At 36.5% G+C, this 22,410-nt stretch overlaps 4 protein-coding genes, 1 non-coding gene and 1 pseudogene across 6 annotated transcripts; 4 read left to right on the top strand and 2 right to left on the bottom strand.

Annotated features, from left to right (window-relative positions):
- Positions 1-202: 202 nt before the first annotated feature.
- On the top strand, positions 203-1,985 carry LOC106309781 (RNA-binding protein 24-like; the record flags this gene model as incomplete). The annotated part of the gene is given in 5 exon segments (XM_013746913.1): positions 203-558; positions 789-921; positions 1,012-1,129; positions 1,309-1,351; positions 1,459-1,985. Coding segments are annotated over 5 exon segments (762 nt in total). The 3' UTR covers positions 1,717-1,985.
- Positions 1,986-2,844: 859 nt separating this feature from the next.
- LOC106310483 (probable inorganic phosphate transporter 1-8) lies at positions 2,845-5,954 on the top strand. The gene is given in 3 exon segments (XM_013747715.1): positions 2,845-3,306; positions 3,308-3,574; positions 4,898-5,954. Coding segments are annotated over 3 exon segments (1,560 nt in total). The 5' UTR covers positions 2,845-2,938; the 3' UTR covers positions 5,823-5,954.
- Positions 5,955-6,052: 98 nt separating this feature from the next.
- Positions 6,053-7,446, bottom strand: LOC106308263 (xylem cysteine proteinase 2-like). The gene is made up of 3 exons (XM_013745410.1): positions 6,945-7,446; positions 6,483-6,859; positions 6,053-6,402 (listed from the first exon to the last, which is right to left on the bottom strand). The coding sequence occupies exons 1-3, from the start codon at positions 7,426-7,428 to the stop codon at positions 6,187-6,189; spliced, it is 1,077 nt and encodes a 358-aa protein (XP_013600864.1). The 5' UTR covers positions 7,429-7,446; the 3' UTR covers positions 6,053-6,186.
- Positions 7,447-12,170: 4,724 nt separating this feature from the next.
- LOC106312202 (monosaccharide-sensing protein 1) lies at positions 12,171-15,559 on the top strand. Of its 2 annotated transcripts, none has more exons than XM_013749620.1 (5): positions 12,171-12,381; positions 12,594-12,680; positions 12,765-13,325; positions 13,775-14,867; positions 14,963-15,559. In XM_013749620.1, the coding sequence occupies exons 2-5, from the start codon at positions 12,602-12,604 to the stop codon at positions 15,411-15,413; spliced, it is 2,184 nt and encodes a 727-aa protein (XP_013605074.1). In that variant the 5' UTR covers positions 12,171-12,381; positions 12,594-12,601; the 3' UTR covers positions 15,414-15,559. The 2 variants fall into 2 exon arrangements, with proteins under 2 accessions (XP_013605074.1, XP_013605073.1); XM_013749619.1 differs by having other exon boundaries at positions 12,172-12,381; positions 12,590-12,680.
- A 196-nt stretch (positions 15,560-15,755) lies between these two features.
- Positions 15,756-16,549, bottom strand: LOC106308981 (annotated as a pseudogene).
- Positions 16,550-16,784: 235 nt separating this feature from the next.
- TRNAW-CCA lies at positions 16,785-16,856 on the top strand. The gene has a single exon. It is a non-coding gene; the product is annotated as a tRNA-Trp (tRNA).
- The last annotated feature ends 5,554 nt before the right edge of the window (positions 16,857-22,410 follow it).

Here is a 22,410-nt window from a genome sequence, read left to right as displayed (position 1 = left end):
TTAAAACTATAAATTAATGTTATTCAACCAATTACAAAATAGATTATCAAATATAATTGGTTGCACAGTTTTTAATAAAGTAAAAGATTATCTAAAAAAATGAAAACATCTTATATATTGAAACATCAAAATTCTTTAAAATATCATATATTTAGGAACAGAGTTAGTATTAATCTCTTCACCTTTATTCTAGAGTTAGTATACCCTAGAATCTCCGATTACAATTCGATCTATTCTGTTTCTTCTTCTTCACCTTTACTCTCTCTTAAGCTCCAAGCATACAAATTTAACGTATAGGGTTTACCGGGTCCACTTAGTTAGAATCGGTTCTTGTGCATACCTCTAGTCATGGCGTATCATTCGATTCCGGGCTCCTCGGGGTTTCACTACTTGAATTCTCCTTTTGGTGATACGACCTTCACTAAAGTCTTCGTTGGTGGCCTTGCCTGGGAGACTCAAAGCCACACTCTTCGTCGTCATTTCGAACCTTACGGTGAGATACTCGAGGCGGTCGTTATTACCGATAAGAACACTGGTCGATCCAAAGGTTACGGCTTTGTGAGTTTCCTATCCTTTGTGTGATTTCCTTCATTGCTTTATTTGTTCCCTCTGCTTCCATAGTGTGCTTTAGAGATAAATGGGTTGTGAGTTTTGCTTTAGAGTTAATAGTTTTGGTAAATGCCATCTTAGGGGCTTGCAGATTACAAACTGTTTCGTTACGCCATTTTCAAGATTGTTGAATGACTTAAAAATGCTCTGTTATTGATTTGTATGGAGGATTTTTTTAGGTGACTTTCCGAGATCCAGAGGCTGCTAGGAGAGCCTGTGTTGATCCAACACCTATTATAGATGGCAGACGTGCGAATTGTAATCTCGCTTCTCTTGGGAGGCCTCCTCGTCTTCCACTACCCAATATTCCTGGTTGGTCTTGCTTCTCTGTTTTATCTGTACCTTTTTTCTTGCATTACTTGCTTAGACCTTTTCATATTACGTTGGTTTTTTGTTTGTTAGGACCTGCTTCTCCGTATGTTGGAAGTGTGCAGGCTCCTCGCGGTTCACTCTTTGGAAGCCATCCGTATCAACAAACGCCTGCTTATAGCTACCAGCAAGGAGTGATGTACCCTTATGGGTGAGTTACACATTTCGGAGTTTACAAAATGATCTGAAGTTTTCTCCAAATTTAGTGTCTTCTTTTCCTAGGATATGTATTTTTAGCCATGGTTGTGTAACTGCTACTCTTTGAGTACCTAGCAAAAACTTTCCTAACCTGTCTCTAATTTTATTTTTTTCCTTTTGGTGTTCTCTCAGGGTTACACCATATGGACCTGAGTACATGTACTCACAATCTCAGGTAGGATTCTAAAGTTGTTGCAGCCTCTTCTTGGTTTATTTAAGCATTTAAAACTGTTTCGACTTCGGTTATATATAACACATGTCTTTCTCTTCATGTTGTTTTAGGGCTTATATGGTCCTTACACTGGGCAACAGTACCTTCAGGTTTATGGAGTGCCTGGGGGAATTAACTCACCGAGCTACCAATACGGGCAACTGAGTCAAAACATCCCTGTTGGTCATGGCTATACAGCGGTACAGGGCTATTCAGTTCCAGGAAGTCATATGCAATCTCCCTACCCTTCAGCTGTAGCAGGTCCTTCCCCAACGCAGTCCCATCCTCAGTATATGCAGAGTAGCGGTTCTGTTCAAACAACAGGGTGAAAAAAACTCAATCAACGTAACAAGCTTGGTAGACAAAGATATAGCATATATATGTATATAAATTTAAAAGATGTACAGATGCATATATAGAATGGTGGAATCACAAAATCTGATTCTTTTGGTAGTTAAAGTAGTCTTCTTACTTCACACTTTCTCAAGGCATAGGAGTGTGTGTGTTAGTAAGAAGATTGTTAGGTAGCTTTTTTTTAATGTCCTTGTTAATGTGTATTGAGCTCACTTAGCTTCATATCTTTGCATATATTAGCCTTGTTCTTTTTACGAACGCTGTTCCCCAGCGTCAGTAACTGAAAAGTACATCTTCGCGATCGGAAATGCAGCGCCGTTAACACAAGACAAGCATACTTTTTCAGCCGCGCGGTTAGACGCAATAACAAAATTAGACGCTGGAAATATCAGCGATAGCAGCGTCTTCATTTTTAGTCGCTGCGGCAAGCTCCGGTAGTTTAATTCACTTTCAAAATCGATCATCTTGTCTCCACCCAAATGTTATTCTTTGTCGCTACCGCCGGCCGCAGCGGCTATGAAAAGAACAGGGCTATTGTACTCTTCTCTTTTACACGTCTGTACAGTTACTAAAATGATAAATTGTTATATCAGGATCTTCTTATTGTTTCTGTCTCCGGTTCCATCTTCTGCTTACCATCATCCTCTGTTGTTAACTCCATCTTTCTTGTATATTTTCGTTAACTACTTGTTTTGGTTTCTAAAGATTCAAGAACTAGTTAAACCGAGCATCATTTAAATCATTTTTTAAGATACAGTTATCAATTCACGTTACAGAAAAAAAAATTGCTTGGATAAATGCTACTAAAAGTGAGAGTAAACTCACGGAAGCACTACTTGCTGTTACTAGTTACTTCTTGTCATCAGTGAATCAAACCGAAACCAAATGGAACTCGACTAACTCCGGTTTAATCTGCTGGAAGATTTCAAACAATGTAATGTAATGTAATGCTGTGTCCATCGTGACAACACAAAAGGCAATAGGAAGAACTGACCAAGTCTTCCTCGGAGTCAAATAACAAGCATATTCCATGCTCATAGTTATAAAAATACAGCAAAACAAAGACAGCAACATGTTTGTTATAAAGAGTAGTCTTTGTCCTGTCTTCACTTTCATCTCCCAACAAAAAAAACTCCAAAAAAGAAAAACGATAAAACAAAAGCTCTGGATTCAGAATCACAGATCAAGAAAAAGACGATGCCAATAAAGGTATTGTCATCCCTAGACGCAGCTCGAATACAATGGTACCATTTCAAAGCCATCATAGTCGCAGGCATGGGACTATTCACCGACGCTTACGACCTCTTCTGCATCGCGCCCGTCATGAAAATGATCAGCCACGTTTACTACCACGGCGACTCCATCAACACGGCCGTTCTCTCCACTTCTTACGCCATCGCTCTCCTCGGGACAGCGACGGGTCAACTCGTGTTCGGTTACCTCGGCGACCGGGTCGGTCGTCGCCGAGTCTACGGCCTTTGTCTCGTCATCATGATCATAAGCTCCTTCGGTTGTGGCTTCTCTGTGTGCACCACTCGGAGGTCTTGTGTTATGGTTAGTCTCGGCTACTATAATGTCCGAGTTCGCTAATAAGAGGACGCGTGGCGCGTTTATAGCTGCGGTGTTCTCGATGCAAGGGTTGGGGATTCTTGTGAGCTCAGCCGTGACGATGGCTGTTTGTGTGGCGTTTAAAAGAGGTGGCGGCGGTGGTTCATTGGACGAGGAGGAGGCTCCGCCTGAAGCTGACGTGGCGTGGAGGCTTATACTAATGATAGGTGCTCTTCCCGCTGCATTGACGTTTTACTGGCGAATGCTGATGCCTGAGACCGCAAGGTCCGTCCAGAACTTATCTTTTTTCACTAATAAACTAGTTAAATTATTTTCAATATTTTCCTTTTACTTGCATTAATATATTTTATGTATCCAATCACAAATCAGAATGGACGTAATGCAGAACGTTCTCGTCTCACTATATATTTTTATTGGCTACTTGACTCGCATTTAAAATTTTAAAAGCTACTAGATTTTCTAATATCATTCTGTAGGATTAAATTATAAACAATTCTCTCAAATAACACTTTTTAAGTTTTTATCACAAAATAACTATAAAAATGACCAAAATAGTTTATTTTTATTTTTATTTTTTTAATATTTTTTTTAATTTTTTTAATTTGAAATCTTATCCCAAAACTCCACCTTTTAACTTTTAACTTTAAATCTAGATTAGTTAACCATAAAAATAAAAATATAAAAACAAAAATATATATTTTACAACAAAAACTTAAAAAGTGTTATCCTAATAAATTTTTATGAGTTGTTATACGAGTTATTAGAAGTAGAACCAATCATCTTTTTTGTGAAAGCTTCTCTGGCTAGATACATTGTATTTCAAAAGAAAATCATTTGTTTGTCATTAACGAATATTTTCTTGTAATTGACTATTCTTATACAAGTTTTCCGATCAGTCACAGATATATATACCTGACTTATGATCGAATTCAAGAGCTTTCAGTGGATTTTTAATTAATTGAAGATAGAAAAGGTTTTCTATTCTATAAAAAAATGTTAGAGTAAGTGGTAGGTTTGGAACCATAGCTTGATGGTATTTTAGATATTTTTTCTATAAAATATCAGATTCCTTAAAAAAGTGTAGCTATATGTATATTTTAACCGCTAGGGTACTGATAGATCAATGATTTAGAAGGTTGCAAATTAGTGATTTGTTTCAAATGATTCATTGACTTTGCAAGGGATACTCGGATGGATACCAAATACTGTGGTATATACCTTACCAGCTAGTATACATCTTATCCTTGCGTATTCAAGATTGGCTATTCCAAGTCTCCACCAATCATTTTAACTAAAAAAGTCTTCACCAATCATATATTTACACTATTTATAAATCCTCTATTATTTCTTTCATCTAATATTTTTATATACCTCAGGTATAAGATCCAGCTAATCCATTGATTAGTTTTCATTTCAAGTATTTAAAATTATCCCCACACGTACTCCAGTTCTTCCAACACTCTAGTCTCTACGGCATTCATTAGAAAATAAATAAAAAGTCAAAATAACAAAAACTAGATTTTGAAAGTATAGAAAATCTTACATAAATTACGGGTTATTAATTAAAAGTTGTACTGATGCATGCAGATACACAGCACTTGTGGAAAACAACATAGTCCAAGCAGCAAAAGACATGGAAAGAGTCATGTCAATAACTGATGATATCTCTGATGAAACAACGACGGAGACACCACCACCACCTCCTCCTCCTTTGCCGCCTTCATACACACTCTTCTCCCTTCGCTTCCTCCGCCTCCACGGCCGCGACCTCTTTGCCGCATCTGTTAATTGGTTCCTAGTAGACGTTGTTTTCTACACAAGCAACCTCCTCCTCTCCCAAATCTTCAGTCACTACTCGGATAAACCTTCTTCCTCCACCGCTGAGAATGTCTACGACGCAGCCTTCAGAGTGGCGGAACTAGGAGCCATCATAGCCGCTTGCTCCACCATTCCCGGTTATTGGTTCACAGTTTACTTCATCGACAAGATAGGTCGGGTTAAAATCCAGATGATGGGGTTTTTCTTCATGGCCGTTGTGTATTTGGTCGCAGGGATACCGTACACTTGGTACTGGTCGAAGCATGAGCAGACAAAGAAAGGCTTTATGGTTCTCTACGGTTTGGTTTTTTTCTTTTCTAACTTTGGTCCCAACACTACAACTTTTATCATACCCGCTGAGCTTTTTCCGGCTAGGTTTAGGTCGACATGTCACGGGATATCTGGAGCCGCGGGTAAGCTTGGGGCTATTGTGGGCACTGTTGGGTTCTTGTGGGCTACGGAGAAGGCAGACGATGGCGATAATATGAACCGTATGAGAGCTGCTTTCTTGATACTTGGTGGAGTTTGCATTGCTGGAATATTCGTGACGTATTTCTTCACCAAGGAAACTATGGGAAGATCGTTAGAGGAGAATGAGCACCAACAAGAACAAGTTAACAATGATGAGAGTGAAGATGAGCCACATATTGTTGACGGACAATCATCGGAAAGCACTTTGCTTCAGACACAATGATGACCGAGATACCAAACTCATGTACGGTTCAAGTTTAGTAGACAAAGGAAACCACTTTTGTATTTATTTTTACAATTACTTCTGACCCAGGAAACTGTTTAATGTACGTTTCTTTTGTTTTCTTTATGTACTTTCTACCCATGAAACTGTTCAACCTAGTCTTCCTTTGTTTTTCTTCAGTTTGATTATGGTTTCTATTTTTTAAATCATACTATTATATTCAGTTTATTATTTCTCATAGTTCTTACAACATTTCTATTCATAATTCAAAAGGAAACACAAATAAATTGACAATTTCATGACAATGAATATTCATATTGATATGAAGATAATGATCAAATGCAGATAAGATAAAATGATTTCATCACTTAGTTTTGGTGGGGAAAGAAGCCATCTTGTTGATTCCACAGAGCCCCTCTGGTTTACCAGTGTTCCTCTTCATCCTGATGTAGCCCTTCTCTCCCCATGTTGGTCCCCAAGAATTCTTGACAATGATGTAATCCGAACCCTTGCTTGATCCATACCCAACCGCAGCCACACCGTGGTCCAAATCAACCCCGCACCGTCCATCAAAGACACCCTTAATATACCAAAACAAAATGATTCAAACATCAAGAAGATTAATTATTTACTTGATCATGTGTTTAATAATGTACTTACACCGCTGTAGAACTGGAACTCTCTACCAGAGGCATCAATGGCCACACTGAGAGGTTGATGAGCCAATGCCTTCAAGAGACTTTTCTCATCGTTTATAGGTACATCTTGGTGCCCACTGATAGTCACCATTTCAGATTCATCCTTTTGAGTCTCGCAAGTTCCTTCTTCCATGGAGTAAGGATAATCCTCTTCCTTGCGAAGGCCCCCGTTCTTGACAATGTATTCAAAAGCATAGTCCATGAGACCACCGTTGCAGCCATTGTTGTAGGTTGTGTCACAGTCTATGAGTTCTTGTTCAGACAATGTTGTCAAGTTCCCTGTCACAATCTTGTTTATACCTTCCACTGCAGCTACTGTCGAAAACGCCCAACAACTTCCTGCGTAACAATTCAAAAAAAAAATATTAAAATTTAAATGAAAATTTTAAAACTATAACACATCAGAGTCCAAGATGTGAGTTACCGCAAGAGCCCTGGTTCTTGACATAGCTCACAGCTCCTTTCTTTCTCCAGTCAACTGATTTAGGAAAAGCCTCAACGTCAACGTCCTTATAAACAAACTCTTGGTAAGATCTTTCTTCTTGGCGTCTCGCTATATCAGTCTTGAGCCCCAAGTACTTATTCTTGAATTCTTCGTGGCTCAAATCCGCAAACTCGTTGAGACCAAGCCAATAGCTTTTCGCTTTCTTGTTAGTCTCATCGATGTGCTTCAGGTTATCTTTGAAAACTTCGAACCTACGCAACTTCTCTTCAACGGTCTCGTAAGCTTTCTCGAAGTTGGAGATCCAGTTTTCGAAGAGTTCGATGAGTTTGTCATGAGACTCCAAATCCTCGGGGGAGTATCCAACGATGGAGAAGTCGTTGGAAGCAGCGAAACAGAGGGAGATAGATGCAGCAGATAAGGCAAGAGCAAAACAGAGGATTCTTGTAGGAGAAGAGAGAGCCATTAGGGTAACTAGAAGTTTGTACTTTGTTAGTTGATGGAGTATTTGGAAGAGAAGGGTTTAGTTTATATAGGCTGAAGTTATAGATAGATGTTGATCTTTTTGCTTTAGAGTAAAGTTGTCTGAATCTGGATCTTGTATACAGTCTGTGTCTTTAAGCTTAGTATTGTGTCCCCTGAAGAAACTTTGACTCCAAGTAATATGTATATATGTTTGTTTAGTAAGTTCTGTGCAGCACCAGAACCCTCTACTTGGGCTAGAGGTTGAATAAATAAGATAGGCCCTTGGAATGATAAATGGTCATGCTCTTAATCAAGTCCATTCTATGCCCACATATTTGGAGATGGGCCTTTGGAATGATATTTGGTCCCCAAGAATTATTTAATCAGGCTATCTATACTTCATAAAACATGAGATTATAGTGAAGTGTTTCTTTTGTCTTTTTAAAATTATTATGCTGTAAAGAACAAAGTTTGACCTGTCAATCCACCAAGATATCTGATAACAATGTCAGGAGGATCAGATCTTCTTACCTAAACCTTACTTTATTTTGATGACCACCAAGCACTATGAACACACCATGTATATCATAAAGTTGATCATTTAAAACATGAATCATATGAAAGTTCAAATTGAAAAATCACTGGATCTATCTTTACAGAACATCTAGCTACTTGTATAAACGAAATAAATACTTGGTATAAAAATAATAGTTGGTAGTTAGTTTGTACTTGGGACAAAATACAAAAACAAATACTATAAAAATGAATAACAAAAACAAAAAGCATGTCTTAAGATCCGTTTGAGGTGGATACACGTGGTCGGAGATGGTTGAATGATTTGGGAGCACGAACTCTACCAAGAATAAGACCGTTGTCTATGTTTCTTTAGGTCTTATATATAGATCTATCTATTAGTATTAAAAGAAAGAACGTTATATATTATTTCTCAACTTGCTTTGCGCAAAGAAAAATAAAATTACCAGCTTGTAACAAAACTAGAAAACCATGGATAAATGTAATGATTATTGAATTTTTGAAAAAAATTAATGGAGTATTTATTTGTAATATACTCCCCCTGTTCCTTAATATTATATATTTTAGGAAAAAAAATTGTTTTAAAAAAATCTATTTTTTATATTTTCAAGACATGTTTTATTAACTAATTGCAAATTTCAAAAAACTTAATTGCACTTACTGAATTGTTATTGGCTTAAAACTACGAAACAAAGATAAACACAAAAAAATATGCAAATTTAATGTGTTTTATTAAAATGTGTGAAAAATCTAGAATATGTAACATTAAAATACAGAGGGAGCAGTGGAGTACTAGTAGAGGAGAAGTAATTGGTAGGGCACAAAAAGATGCGTGAGGAAGTGACAAAGCACTAATAGTAAACTATCACGTGCCCTCTCACAACGCCATGTTCATCTCCCGTTGCACTTACCCCATCTGTCTCTTGATTATAACCCTTTTTCTTTTTAATAGTGATTTAACGTTATTTTATAGCAAATTTCTCCTAAATGTCTTCATCTTTTTACCCCAATTTTGCTGTACATCCAACCATTGTGCGTACGTTCTATGTAAAAAGTATGAGCTAATATATAATTAAGCCACATGATCACTTGTGAATTCATGTACATTGGTGGGGAACAATTCATACAGATAAATGATTCATTTTTTTAAAGAATCATTATTTGTATGAATTGTTAGCTCCCAACAATGTACGACTCATCAGAGTGTGACATCTGAAAACTAAAATATTACATTCGATGTGACAGAAAAGCTGTAAATCTTTTTTGTTTATTGCGTATTGATTTTAACTTGGACAACAACTGAAGCGTTGATCTATAACGTGGATCCTCTGTATTTGCATGTTCCACATTGATCTGGTCGTAATGTATTAGAAATTTTTTTTCACCTTCATTGCTGTTTATTTTTGGTCTCTTCTGCCATTGGGATCGCATAAAATAATACTTCAATTATATATGTAGGTAATTGTGTCAACTTCTTAAGGTTCCAATTCGTGATATGGAAAAGGGTTCCAATTAGTGATAATCAGTCTGTAAGCGGTGCTATATAAGTATGTTGACTATCGGAATTGTTTTTTTTTTTTTGGTGTAAACTATCGGAATTGTTTCTATGGGAATTGAACGCTGGAAACCTATATGATGAGTAAATTTGTTCTTTAACAATATATACATTATGTGGATTTGAACTTTCAATCGTAATATAAACCAATGTACTACTAATGTTGGCAGATAATTACTAGAGTTCGAAACTATTAATTAAAAATTATTTTAGAGAAAAATCCAGCACATTTTGTACTTTCTAGTAAACATGGACTGCAGTATAATATATCATATTTATATAATTGGAAATCAATAATTAGAATAAAATAAGCTTAAAATAAAAATAGTATGTGATAAAAATATAATATCAATAAGTCTTGTGATTAATGAGTACTAGATTTTGATCCGCGCTTTCAAAGCGCCGGTTTATTTTCTTTTTTTTTTCAATTGAGAAATATTTAGTAAATGTCATATTTCGTATATTTGTGTTTTATTTTATAAAAGACTTAAACTTTTTATCTTTCTTTATCGTGTTTCATTTTAAATGACTATTTATGTTAAAAAAAATTAAACTTTATTTTTTTAATGAATTAAATTGGTATAACTCTGATAAATTAATTTTATTATGTGGTTAATATTTTTAATAAAAATAATTATATAATTTTAATAAAGATTTATACTTTTCAATGAAAAAATCAATTTTTTTTTTATGAATGCTTAAATTATATTAAGAAAAGAAAAAATAATAATTAAGAATGGTTGAAATTTTTTTTTTTTGAACTTGGACTAAATGGCCCAAAGGAAAAAAAAAATGTGAGAATTTGATCTGATTTCTTAATCAGCCCAAATGGCCCAAGAGAGATCTGATGTGGACAGTGGGCTAGATAAAAAAAAAATGGCCCAATATAGATGTGTTATTAATATTACTTGATTGCCCTTAATGAAACATGCAATGTTAGTAAAGAAAGGGCAGACTAAGGTAAAAAGGATAATAGGATCCTGATTTAATAGTATAGATTTATGTTTAAAAAATTAAACTTTATTTTTTTTAATGAATTAAGTTGGTATAACTCTGATAAATTAATTTTATTATGTGGTTAATATTTTTAATAAAAATAATTATACACCTTTAATAAAGATTTATACTTTTCAATGAAAAAATCAATTTTTTTTTTATGAATGCTTAAATTATATTAAGAAAAGAAAAAATAATAATTAAGAATGGTTGAAATTTTTTTTTTTTGAACTTGGACTAAATGGCCCAAAGGAAAAAAAAAATGTGAGAATTTGATCTGATTTCTTAATCAGCCCAAATGGCCCAAAAAAAAAAATTAAGAATGGTTGAAAAAAAATTATTTGAACTTGGACTCAATGGCCCAAAAGAAAAAAAAAGTGAGAATTATATCTGATTTCTTAATCGGCCCAAATGACCCAAGAGAGATCTGATGTGGACAGTGGGCTGGATCCGAAAAAATGGCCCAATATAGATGTGTTATTAATATTACTTGATTGCCCTTAATGAAACATGCAATGTTAGTAAAAAAAAGCAGACTAAGGTAAAAATGACAATAGGATCCTCCTTTAATAGTATAGATGAGTTCATGAATTATTTAGCAAACAAATGACTAATAAATTTTTTAAATTATTGGTCATAACGTTTTGATAAAGGTTATTTATGAAGTAATGTTTGTTGAAATAAATACAGGGTCATAAAGAGGATATAAAGCCAAAGTAATTGGGAGATATAGACTCCACACAAATATGATTTGTTACTTTAAAAATGATACTGAATTTTAACATAAACATGATTTGTTACTTAATTTTAGTGATATAATAAAGTAAATATTTGTGATCACTATATTTATCATCTATTTACTGTAACTACATTTTATCAATTAAATATGTGCTTTATATCAAAGTCACTTTAGCTAATGTTCCAACTGGATTGTTAATTTGGAATAAAATGATGTGAAATGATTAATTCTATTATTCCATAAAATTTTTTTACCATTAACATGAATGTAATGGAATAATCATTTAATCAATTCTACAATTATTTCAAAATAATACAAATAAAACTATTTATAAATACTCATTTATAATTTTGATAAGGAATAAATGGAATGATTGTATTTCCATTTTTTACCAATGTTATTCATCTTATTCTATCCATATTCATTCCATTAATTTAATTTTATTATTATCATTTACAGTCCAACTAAAAAATTTCAAATTTCTTGTGTTTTTCTGTATATATAACCATGACCGATCTTGGACCAAGCTGGATGAAACATTCGTTTCAAGCCCACAAATTTTTTGAAAAAAAAAAAATATAAATAAGACTCTAAAAATATATATTTTTTGAACCAACCTGCACTTTCAATCTATTTTATGTACTTTATCATTAGTTTTGAAAACATTACAGAATCCTCTTAAATAGCTCTCACCCCCACAGACGTTTAGCCACCAGAAGAACTTGTGATGTAAATTCAATTATTGTCTTTCTTTCACTTTCCCAAGAACATAAAAGTTAGATCCCGGCGGTGAGAATATTCTCTTGGGAACAAAAAGAAAAGAGTAACAAAACTTTTGTTTGGTAGCAATAATTTCAATTCATTTTCACCAAAAAAAAAAATCAATAATTTTAACTTCATTTTGTAGCAATAAACCATTACCTCTTGTCCGTATTTGTAGATTCCATCACCGGTGCCTCTCTGTTTGTACATAAAAATTAAATCTCTAAACTCGGAAAATATCAAAGGAGTCCAAATCGTTCATCCCTATTTCAACGCCTCTTTGCTTTATAAAATCAGAAGCGAAAAGGCAAAGCAAAAAGAAAGAGCTCCAGTTCCTCGTTACTGTCGGAGAATTGTAGAAGAAAAAGGTAAAAAACACCTTTTGGGTTCTTATCTCTCTGCTTTCACATAAGCTTCCTTTACTCTGTTTAGCTAAAAATCAATCCTTTTCACCTCCACTGATGAAGGGTCTTTTAGTTTTCTCGAACTGAATCTTGTGGGTTTATCATATTTGTGGTTTAGATCTAAAATTTTGACTAAAAGTTTGAAACTTTGAATGTTGATTTGGTGTTTAAGGTAGGTTGAACAATGAAGGGAGCGACGCTTGTTGCTCTCGCCGCCACTATCGGCAATTTCTTGCAAGGATGGGACAATGCCACCATTGCTGGTTTGTTGTTCTTTTTAGCTCTTGTCTGGATTTGAGTTTGTTTGTCTCAATCAGAGCAATTTCTCATTTGAGATTTGGTTGCAGGAGCTATGGTCTATATCAACAAAGACATGAATCTACCAACCTCTGTTCAAGGTCTTGTGGTAGCTATGTCATTGATAGGTGCAACGGTCATCACCACTTGCTCAGGACCCATCTCTGACTGGCTCGGGAGACGCCCCATGCTCATTTTATCATCCGTTATGTATTTCCTCAGCGGTTTGATAATGTGGTGGTCTCCAAACGTCTATGTCCTGTGTTTAGCTAGGCTTCTTGATGGGTTTGGTGCCGGGCTTGCGGTTACCCTTGTCCCTGTTTACATCTCTGAAACCGCTCCTCCGGAGATCAGAGGACAGCTCAACACTCTTCCTCAGTTTCTTGGCTCTGGTGGAATGTTCTTGTCTTACTGTATGGTTTTCACTATGTCACTTAGCGAGGCTCCTAGCTGGAGAGGGATGCTTGGTGTCCTCTCGATACCTTCTCTTGTGTATTTGTTTTTCACTGTGTTTTATTTGCCTGAGTCTCCTCGTTGGCTGGTTAGTAAAGGGAGAATGGATGAGGCTAAGAGGGTGCTTCAACAGTTGTGTGGCAGAGAAGATGTTACCGGTAAGGTTTCTTCTCACTATATGGGCCGGATCTGAGATTTTGGGGACCGTAAACATTTACTAAAAATTTTAATAATTTTTTTTTATATAATCTTCGGACCTATGTCTATATATATATATAAGAGTATCCTTAATGGGGAGTTCTAGCGAATTTTAAAACCATATATGTGTATGTAATTGCAGGTTCTAAACTTTACGGAAAACCTAACCCAAAATACAAAATATCTTTGTTGGATTTCCCGTTTAGAACCTCGCAATTACATACACATATATAATGTAGGGCAATTCTCTCAAATTGTATTTGTAGAACCCATAAACTAGAACTATTCATTGGGGGTGCTCTAACCTTCAAATTTTTAGAAACAAGGTCAATGTTTTATTGGGTTGTGTCCATATCCAGCCCTGGTCAACTGGTTGCTGCTATTAAATGTTGTTTATATGTTCTTGCAGATGAGATGGCTTTGCTTGTTGAAGGACTAGACATAGGGGGAGAGAAAACACTAGAAGATCTCTTAGTAACTCTAGATGACCATGAAACACTTGAAACCGTTAACGAAGACGGACAGATGAGGCTTCTTGGCACCCACGAGAACCAATCCTACATCGCTCGACCCGTCCCTGAACAACAGAGCTCAATGTTCCTACGCTCTCGACACGGCAGCTTAGCAGCAAACCAAAGCATGATCCTCAAAGACCCCCTCGTGGGTCTCTTCGACAGCCTCCACGAGAAGATGATGCCTGAAGCAGCAGGCGGAAACACGAGGAGCGGGATCTTCCCTCACTTCGGAAGCATGTTCAGCACCAACGCAGACGGGAAGCCGCCTCACTGGGAGAAAGACGTAGAGAGCCAATTCAACAAAGACCACGATGACTACGCGACCGATGATAATGCGGCTGCTGATGACTCGGACAACGATCTTCGCAGCCCGTTGATGTCTCGCCAGACGACGAGCATGGACAAGGACATGATCCCTCACCCCACAGGCGGAAGCACGCTGAGCATGAGACGACACAGCACGCTTACGGGCGAAACCAACATGGGGATTGGTAATGGTTGGCATATGGGGTATAGATACGACAACGGAGAGTACAAAAGGTATTACCTTAAGGAAGACAATGCAGAGTCTCGCCGCGGCTCGATCATTTCTCTTCCTGGTGGTCAAGATGGAGGCGGCAGCTACATTCACGCTTCTGCTCTTGTGAGCAAATCAGTTCTTGGTCCCAAATCAATCCATGGATCAGCCATGGTTCCTCCAGAGAAAACCGCTCCTACAGGACCTCTCTGGTCTGCTCTTCTTGAGCCTGGTGTCAAACGTGCGTTGGTTGTTGGTGTGGGGATTCAGATACTACAGCAGTTTTCGGGTATCAATGGTGTTCTTTACTATACTCCTCAGATTCTTGAACGTGCTGGTGTAGACATTCTTCTTTCGAGCTTTGGACTAAGCTCCATCTCCGCGTCGTTCCTCATTAGTGGGTTAACGACTTTACTCATGCTTCCATCTATTGTTGTCGCCATGAGACTCATGGATGTCTCTGGAAGAAGGTACTACTCAAAAAGCTATAACCTTTGTGCTCAAGATCCTCTGTTTTCAAACTAATCCTCTGTTTTCTGAAACCATACTCTGTTTTTGTTTGCAGGGCATTACTTCTGTGGACAATCCCTGTTCTCATCGTCTCGCTCATCGTCCTGGTCATCAGCGAGCTTGTCCACATCAGCAAAGTTGTAAACGCAGCGCTCTCCACGGCCTGTGTGATACTCTACTTCTGCTTCTTCGTGATGGGTTACGGTCCCATTCCGAACATCCTCTGTTCTGAAATCTTCCCAACGAGAGTCCGTGGTCTCTGCATTGCTATCTGCGCTATGGTGTTCTGGATCGGAGACATTATCGTCACTTACTCGCTTCCTGTTCTTCTCAGCTCGATCGGACTCGTTGGTGTGTTCATCATCTACGGTGCGGTTTGCGTTATCTCGTGGATCTTTGTTTACATGAAGGTCCCGGAGACTAAAGGTATGCCCTTGGAGGTTATCACAGACTACTTTGCCTTTGGTGCTCAAGCTCAAGCTTCTGCTCCTTCCAAAGATATATAGTTTGTATCCTTGATTCTTCTTCATTTGCTCTATGTACTTAAAGATTTCTTCATCTCTTTTTGTTGGTTGTGAGATACCTTCCTTTAGTTTTTGTTTCCTTTGTTTTTGTTATTGAAATTAATCTAATAATTACTCAATTTTCTCTCTTTCTTTGAAACCTAACATGATGATAATCTTGAAGCTTTGAGATTTGTGATTTGAACTCTTGAAAGCAAATGAAAAGATAGATTTAGGGTTTTTGAAGGTTCACTACAAATTATCTCGAGTTTCTTGGGATGCAAGTGTGATTCTCAAGGCTATATATTTACAAAGCTCAGTGTGTCTCAGGACTTGTGGGTCTCTTCAGAGGATGAATTGCTGCCAGTATGATTCTCCTGAGAACTTGTATGGCCTCTGAAAGTCTCTGGCATTTTGACTGTCAATACCCAGATTATTCAACTTCTCCTCCTGTAAGAAACACAATCCAACACTCATTGTTTCTTGGAGCTTGTTGATTACCTGCGAAACACAACAGTTAGAGCTTACGTTCTGTAAAGCTTCAAGCTGTTTCTGCATAGCTTCACATTGTTCTGAGCAAGATCTTGATCTATATCGCTGACTGTAGTCGCAAACGGATGATTGGCAGGGATCCATCTGACTGTATCAGGATCAACATCAGGAGGTATTGAGTCTTCTTCTCTGAGGAAAACCGTTGGTCTTTTTCATTGGTAAGCTCTTGACCTTCTTTTCTTGATGAACACTTTGTTCTCTCTCTGTAAGCGTGACTGGAGCTAACTTATAAACTTTCCCACACGTCTCTACCGTTGAGCTTCCTTTACCAAGTTTAACAAAAGGGTTGTTGAATGGGGGTCTTCGTAGTTAAGAGCCTTTGTTCGTAATCATACTCCTGAATCTCGAAATCGAACTCTCGGAATCACGAGCGGTGCTACTCTGAGTCGTGGTAACATCAACTTCTTCATCATCATCGTTATGAGTGTTCTGAGTTTCTTCACCTGGAGACGAGGAATCATCAGCAATCGATTTGCACAAGAACCTTGTGTTGGTTTCTGTTGGTCTCCCAGTCAAAGCATGAAATAAAGAACGTAAACAATTGTAGTTTTGGGTAGAATAGTCTTACCTCTTTTTGGGTTTTTCATTTAATTGCGAGCTTTGAGATTTCAATCAATGGAAGAAGAGAAGTTAGTATCGGTAAAGTGAGGATGGAGAAGAGATGGATCGACTATACCTGGCGATTGCAGAGAGAGTTGAATTGGAGAGAATCAATGGATGCAGCCATTTCATGCCTCAGGGAAGAACCAACAGCATTCGCGTTCTTATTCGACCAGTTTAGTATTCTTTATTTATATATATAAGTGTAACCATTTAGCATGGGGATCCGTGGCGCAATGGTAGCGCGTCTGACTCCAGATCAGAAGGTTGCGTGTTCAATTCACGTCGTGTTCAAACTCCCGAAATATTTCGGAATTCTCCAATTTTTTTTATTCTTTTTGTAGTTTATAATATGGTTATTAGTGATTTAAACCTCCAACTAAAATTTTATGTTTTTAAACCTCTAACTATTAAACCGTTAATGTCGTTAACCTTCCGTTAACAAAATCGTTTTTCTTAACTGAGAACTGTTAAATCTAAACGCGGCGTTTCATGTAATCCCGAAAATGACAGGAGGTTCTTATAATCAATATATATTTTAGTGATTTAAACCTCCAACTATTTATAAATCGGATGGAAAACTCTCAACTAAAACTTTATGTTTTTAAACCCTTAACTATAAATACTATTAAAATAGAAGCAGTTTTAATAAATCTACTTAAAAAAGTTGTTTAGCCTATCTATTATTATTAGTTATTATTTTGGTCCTACAATTAATTCAAACAAAACATTACCGATTGTTTTGATTCTTATGACATATATATAATTATTCATTAAAAGCGAGAAACCGTTACAAAATGGTTTAACCGTGTGACATTTTTATTTGGCTAACCTTCAGTGTGTGACATTAACAAATACATTTATAATAATAGACTAATAGTGCACAACACACGTTAGTGTATATAAAGTCATATTTTTTGAAGAGAACTATTAAATTGATATCAAAATAGGATGGACTACATCCCTGTCCACATTACAAGAATATATTACCTAGATATATATTTTGTGCCACTATTTAGGCAAAACAAACACAGACAATATATTAGGGTTTATTTAGAAGCTTAAGGTTTTAGAGAGAAGATCAAGAACTCATTCAATGTATTATATTAGAACTCCGGTTTATCTATCTCTAATCTATCATGCAATTCATTCAGTTTATCTTTGTGTTTTGTTTGATTGGCTGAGTAGTAACCTTGTTAGACTTAGGGTTTGTATGATATTAATGAATTATTGATGTTAGAACTGTTAAGGTGATTAATTAAGAATCCTTCACAGAGTTACGACTTACTGCTTGCATTCTATAATAGCTAACTAGAATCATGAATTAGGAGTTGACAACGACGAGAATATGCTCATACCTGATAGTAATTCTGTTGAGTTATGTTGTTAAACACGAGCTGTAGACACCCTATAGGTATATCGATCAACACTCGTTCCATGTGACACGCGAGAGTGTGGATATAGATTCAGACTCGTAGAATCGCAGCGAGAGCTGGACATCTTGCATTAGCATTCGAGTTCTAGGATTGATTATCACATGCACTTAACAACTACATCATAATTAGGATTCCCTTAGCATGAAAGTCTAGCTTATATCTTATTTTGTGAACTCAACCAATCTATCTTATTTACTGCTTATCATTATTTACTGTCTTTACCAATTACATACCTAGCTTAATCTTATATTTAATATGTTCTATTATGTTCTCAGCTCTCTGTGGATTCGATTCCCAAGTGTTACATCCGATCTCTTATTTGAGAGGGTTGACTCTAGGGTTAATTTAATCTTATCATCATTACCCATTGATATATGGAGGTTTTAAGCGTTTCGTGTCGTTTATGTAACGGTTCCCGTTTATACAAGATGACTTTGTTTACAGAGGGTTAAAAGCATTAAATATTTAATAGTTGAAGGTTTAAAAATATACAGTTTTAGTTTTGGGTTTTTCATCTGATTTAAAATAGTTGGAGGTTTAAATCACTAAAATATCCATTGATTATAAGAACCTCATGTCATTTTCGGGATTACATGAAACGCCGCGTTTAGATTTAACGGATCTCAGTTAAGAAAAACGATTTTGTTAACGGAAGGTTAACGGTATTAACGGTTTAATAGTTGGAGGTTGAAAAACATAAAATTTTAGTTGGAGATTTTTCATCCGATTTGAAAATAGTTGGAGGTTTACATCACTAATAAACGGAAACGGCCTTTTTGTAGTTTATAATATAAGGAAACGGCATGAAGAAGAGTAGAAATACGCAGAACGGCACGCGTGTCCATGGCCGTTAGGAGAATCCAATTAAACAAAGGAAGTGGTCCACTTGGTTACAAAGGTTTGGGGTGTTAAGAGAATCTCAATTCTAAGAGCCAAATATATTCCTCAGTCAAAATGCCCTGACACATCGAATTCTCTCACTGATGCTTTTGCTTCACCCCACTATCATCAATATTCGCAAAAACTTCTATGATCATTTTTTAACATGCACTTTAATAATCAATCATACATAGGGGATCAATTAAGTGTGTATATGTATATATGGCGAAATTGTCGAACCATCCACTAGGAATGGATCTTCTAGTTGTGTACTAAAAAAGGTCGACACTCAGTACAAACTGCTGAAGTTTGATGGATTCTTTGTCTTTGCTATTTTTATTTTATATTTATGTTTGTATACACGCATACACATATTTTTAGCTTGTTACAAATTGTTTGATAAGTCATAAGTGTAAACAGAAAAATATATATTGTTTACAAACTGCGTTTACATGCCAAATAATAATAGTTTACAAAGATTTAGTGTTTATTTTCCAAAAAATGGAAGGAAGCATACTAATTTTATACTCCCTCCGTTTCAATATAGATAATGTTTTAGAAGAACTATTTTTTTTTCAATTTACACGAAGTTTTGAGATTTTAAGGTTAACTTTAACTTTATTAGAAACTGTTCAACTAATTAGATTTTACTGTCTCTTTTATAATTGGTTAACTGATTTTAAAATTATATCTTTAAAATATTTTTTTAGAAAAATGTAATTTTTTTTAATCTTTGTGCATACTACAAAACATCAAGTATCATGAAACGGATGGAGTAATAGATAAGCTATAATATGTTTGAATCCATTAACAACGTATTGTATTATGTAAATAATTAACACTTGGAATATGAAATTAGGAATCACATTTATATTCAGTTTATACCCTTCGCAACATTTTATATTTTCTATAGCAAATTAAGACACCTAAATTCACAAGCAATCAATGGTATAAGAATATTAGCTAGACATGAAAATGAAATACGGTTCCAATATTTGCACAGATTTATTTCGCAAAACCCATTTTAAAAAGTTGTATTAATCATTCAAGAAGTGAACAGACACAATATTCGGTAATGCACAAACTAGTGCAGAACATAAATGTGGGAATCTTCGGCCTAATTGGTGAACTTTCCCACTCATCATTTTAGTCTGCGAATTTATAGTCCTTCAACAAAACAAAAAGCACACCTCCTCTTCACTTTACAGTTTCTACTTCTCTTTGTTGGTCATGAGATCATTTTAAATTTGTTGCGACTCTTTGTGGCATTGGTACAGCTGAAAGCCTCCAGACGATGAGATTACACTTTCATGTCACTTCTAACACATTAGTTATACTTTATAATGCTAGAAATAAAACAGTGAGAAGAGTGTAATTTCTAAGGGAGAATTACCAAGTGTGACTCAAAACTTGGAGTCAAACCCAAAACAATACCCCAACTTGGGTCAAAGGCAAAAGTAACCTAAAAGGCTATTGAAATTACAACTATCCCCTTGTGACCAAACAAAAAAACGGAATTTTTTTTACGTTTCTACCCCTCGCAAGTCGTCTGTTTAGACGACTTGAAAATAAGTCGTCCAGACGACTTAACTGAAAGTCGTCTGGACAGTTAGTCTTAAACATAATTTAAAAATTTTGTAAAAAATATTTTGATAAGTGAAAAATGGGAATTATGTAATTAACATATGTCTTAGGAGGTATAAATTAAGATATAACAAATTTCAATTGTTTTCAGCATAGATGAGTGAAAGTAGTGAGTCATGATATTCTTAAGTTTATGTTTCATCAACATATGTTGTAGTATTGTATGTGTTCTTAGGGTTAGATTTTGGAAAGCATTAAAACCGTTTTTGAAAATTTTTAAAATTACTTATGCGTGTTCATTTCTGTGTATAGTAAACACTATTTAAGTATAATTTGATTTTATAACGTGGTTAGTTAGTTAATCTAGTCATTTTAGTTTAGGGGTTCATTTTAGGGTCTAGGACGACTTAATATTTTGTCGTCTGAAAACAGACGACTAAATATTAAGTCGTCTGTTGTACATTATCAGCCAGAATAAGTCGTCTAAACCGGACCAAACCTTAAAGTTTACCAATGTAATTTTAAAGCTAACCGGATTATTTACCCAATATATAAGGTGATTTTTATTTTTTTGTTTCATTTTTCGCGAAATTCAGAAACCCTAACAGTTCTCCCTCTCAAAGGCGATTTCGAATTCCCACGATTTCCGAACAAACCATCGTTCTCAACATCGGCTATCTATCTCACTTCATTCTCACCGTTGTCGCCGCAGCTTCTTCTAACCCTAGCCGCGCCGATTCCTCTAAACCCTAGCGCCGCCGATTCCTCTAAACCCTAGCGCCGCCGATTCCTCTAAACCCTAGCGCCGCCGATTCCTCTAAACCCTAGCGCCGCCGATTCCTCTAAACCCTAGCGCCGCCGATTCCTCTAAACCCTAGCGCCGCCGATTCCTCTAAACCCTAGCGCCGCCGATTCCTCTAAACCCTAGCGCCGCCGATTCCTCTAAACCCTAGCGCCGCCGATTCCTCTAAACCCTAGCGCCGCCGATTCCTCTAAACCCTAGCGCCGCCGCTTCCACTATATCCGAACAAACCGTCGCCCTCGCCACCGTGGTCACCAACGTTCTAAACACTAGCGCCGCCGCTTCTTCTAAACCCTAGCGCCGCCGCTTCTTCTCTGTAAACCTTAGCGCCGTTTCTCTGTAAACCCTAACGCCGCTAAGTCATCAATCTCGAGGAAAAGATGAACATAAAACGTTGTCTCTATCAATTTACTCATTCTCACCGTTTCACGTTTATTTTTTCAGATCTATAACCGCAATGACGAGTACTCCAACTCCTTCTGCGACTGGAAGACTTGTAAGTAATTTAAGTCGTCTACTAAGTCGTCTGGACTTATATTGTTGTCTTTGATTATTTTGCAGACAAAAAGGATGGATATTCCAGAACTCCCCCGTAGGTTATACACATCAGGGGAAGAACCAGAAGCCCACAATAGCATTTCGTATCATACGGATAACAGCAAGTTGCATACTGCTCTTAGGAAAGCTCTTACTGATGACGAATTTGAAGAGCTCAAGGAGTCGAGTTTGGGAGTTTTCATCAAGTTCAAGGAGCAGGGATTTGGTTGGGCTTCAAGGCTGGTTCACTACATGCTCAGTTTCAAGCTGGACATTAAGAAGAAGTATGAGATGTGGTCTCTCGTTGGTCCAGAACCTTTGAGGTTTTCACTGTTAGAGTTTGAAAACCTCACTGGTCTAAACTGCGAGTACATCGAGGACCTTGAGACACCAAAATGTGACGTTACCCCAGAGATGGTTTCTTTCTGGGGGATGCTGGGAGTTCATCTGGAAGCTGGGCCAACTACTGATCAGATAATAGCAGCACTGAAGAGATGCGGGGATTGGTCCAGGGAAGATCGCAAGCGGCTCGCGTACCTCTCCATCTTCACTGGATTCATTGAAGGGAGAAAGTTTTCAACCGCTACACGATCTACTCTGGCAAGGCTAG

The sequence above is a fragment of the Brassica oleracea genome, chromosome C8, assembly GCF_000695525.1.
Source record: "Brassica oleracea var. oleracea cultivar TO1000 chromosome C8, BOL, whole genome shotgun sequence".
NCBI lineage: Eukaryota > Viridiplantae > Streptophyta > Magnoliopsida > Brassicales > Brassicaceae > Brassica > Brassica oleracea.
Note: the sequence above shows the minus strand (reverse complement) of the source record. Positions and strands in the feature narration are given on the sequence as shown.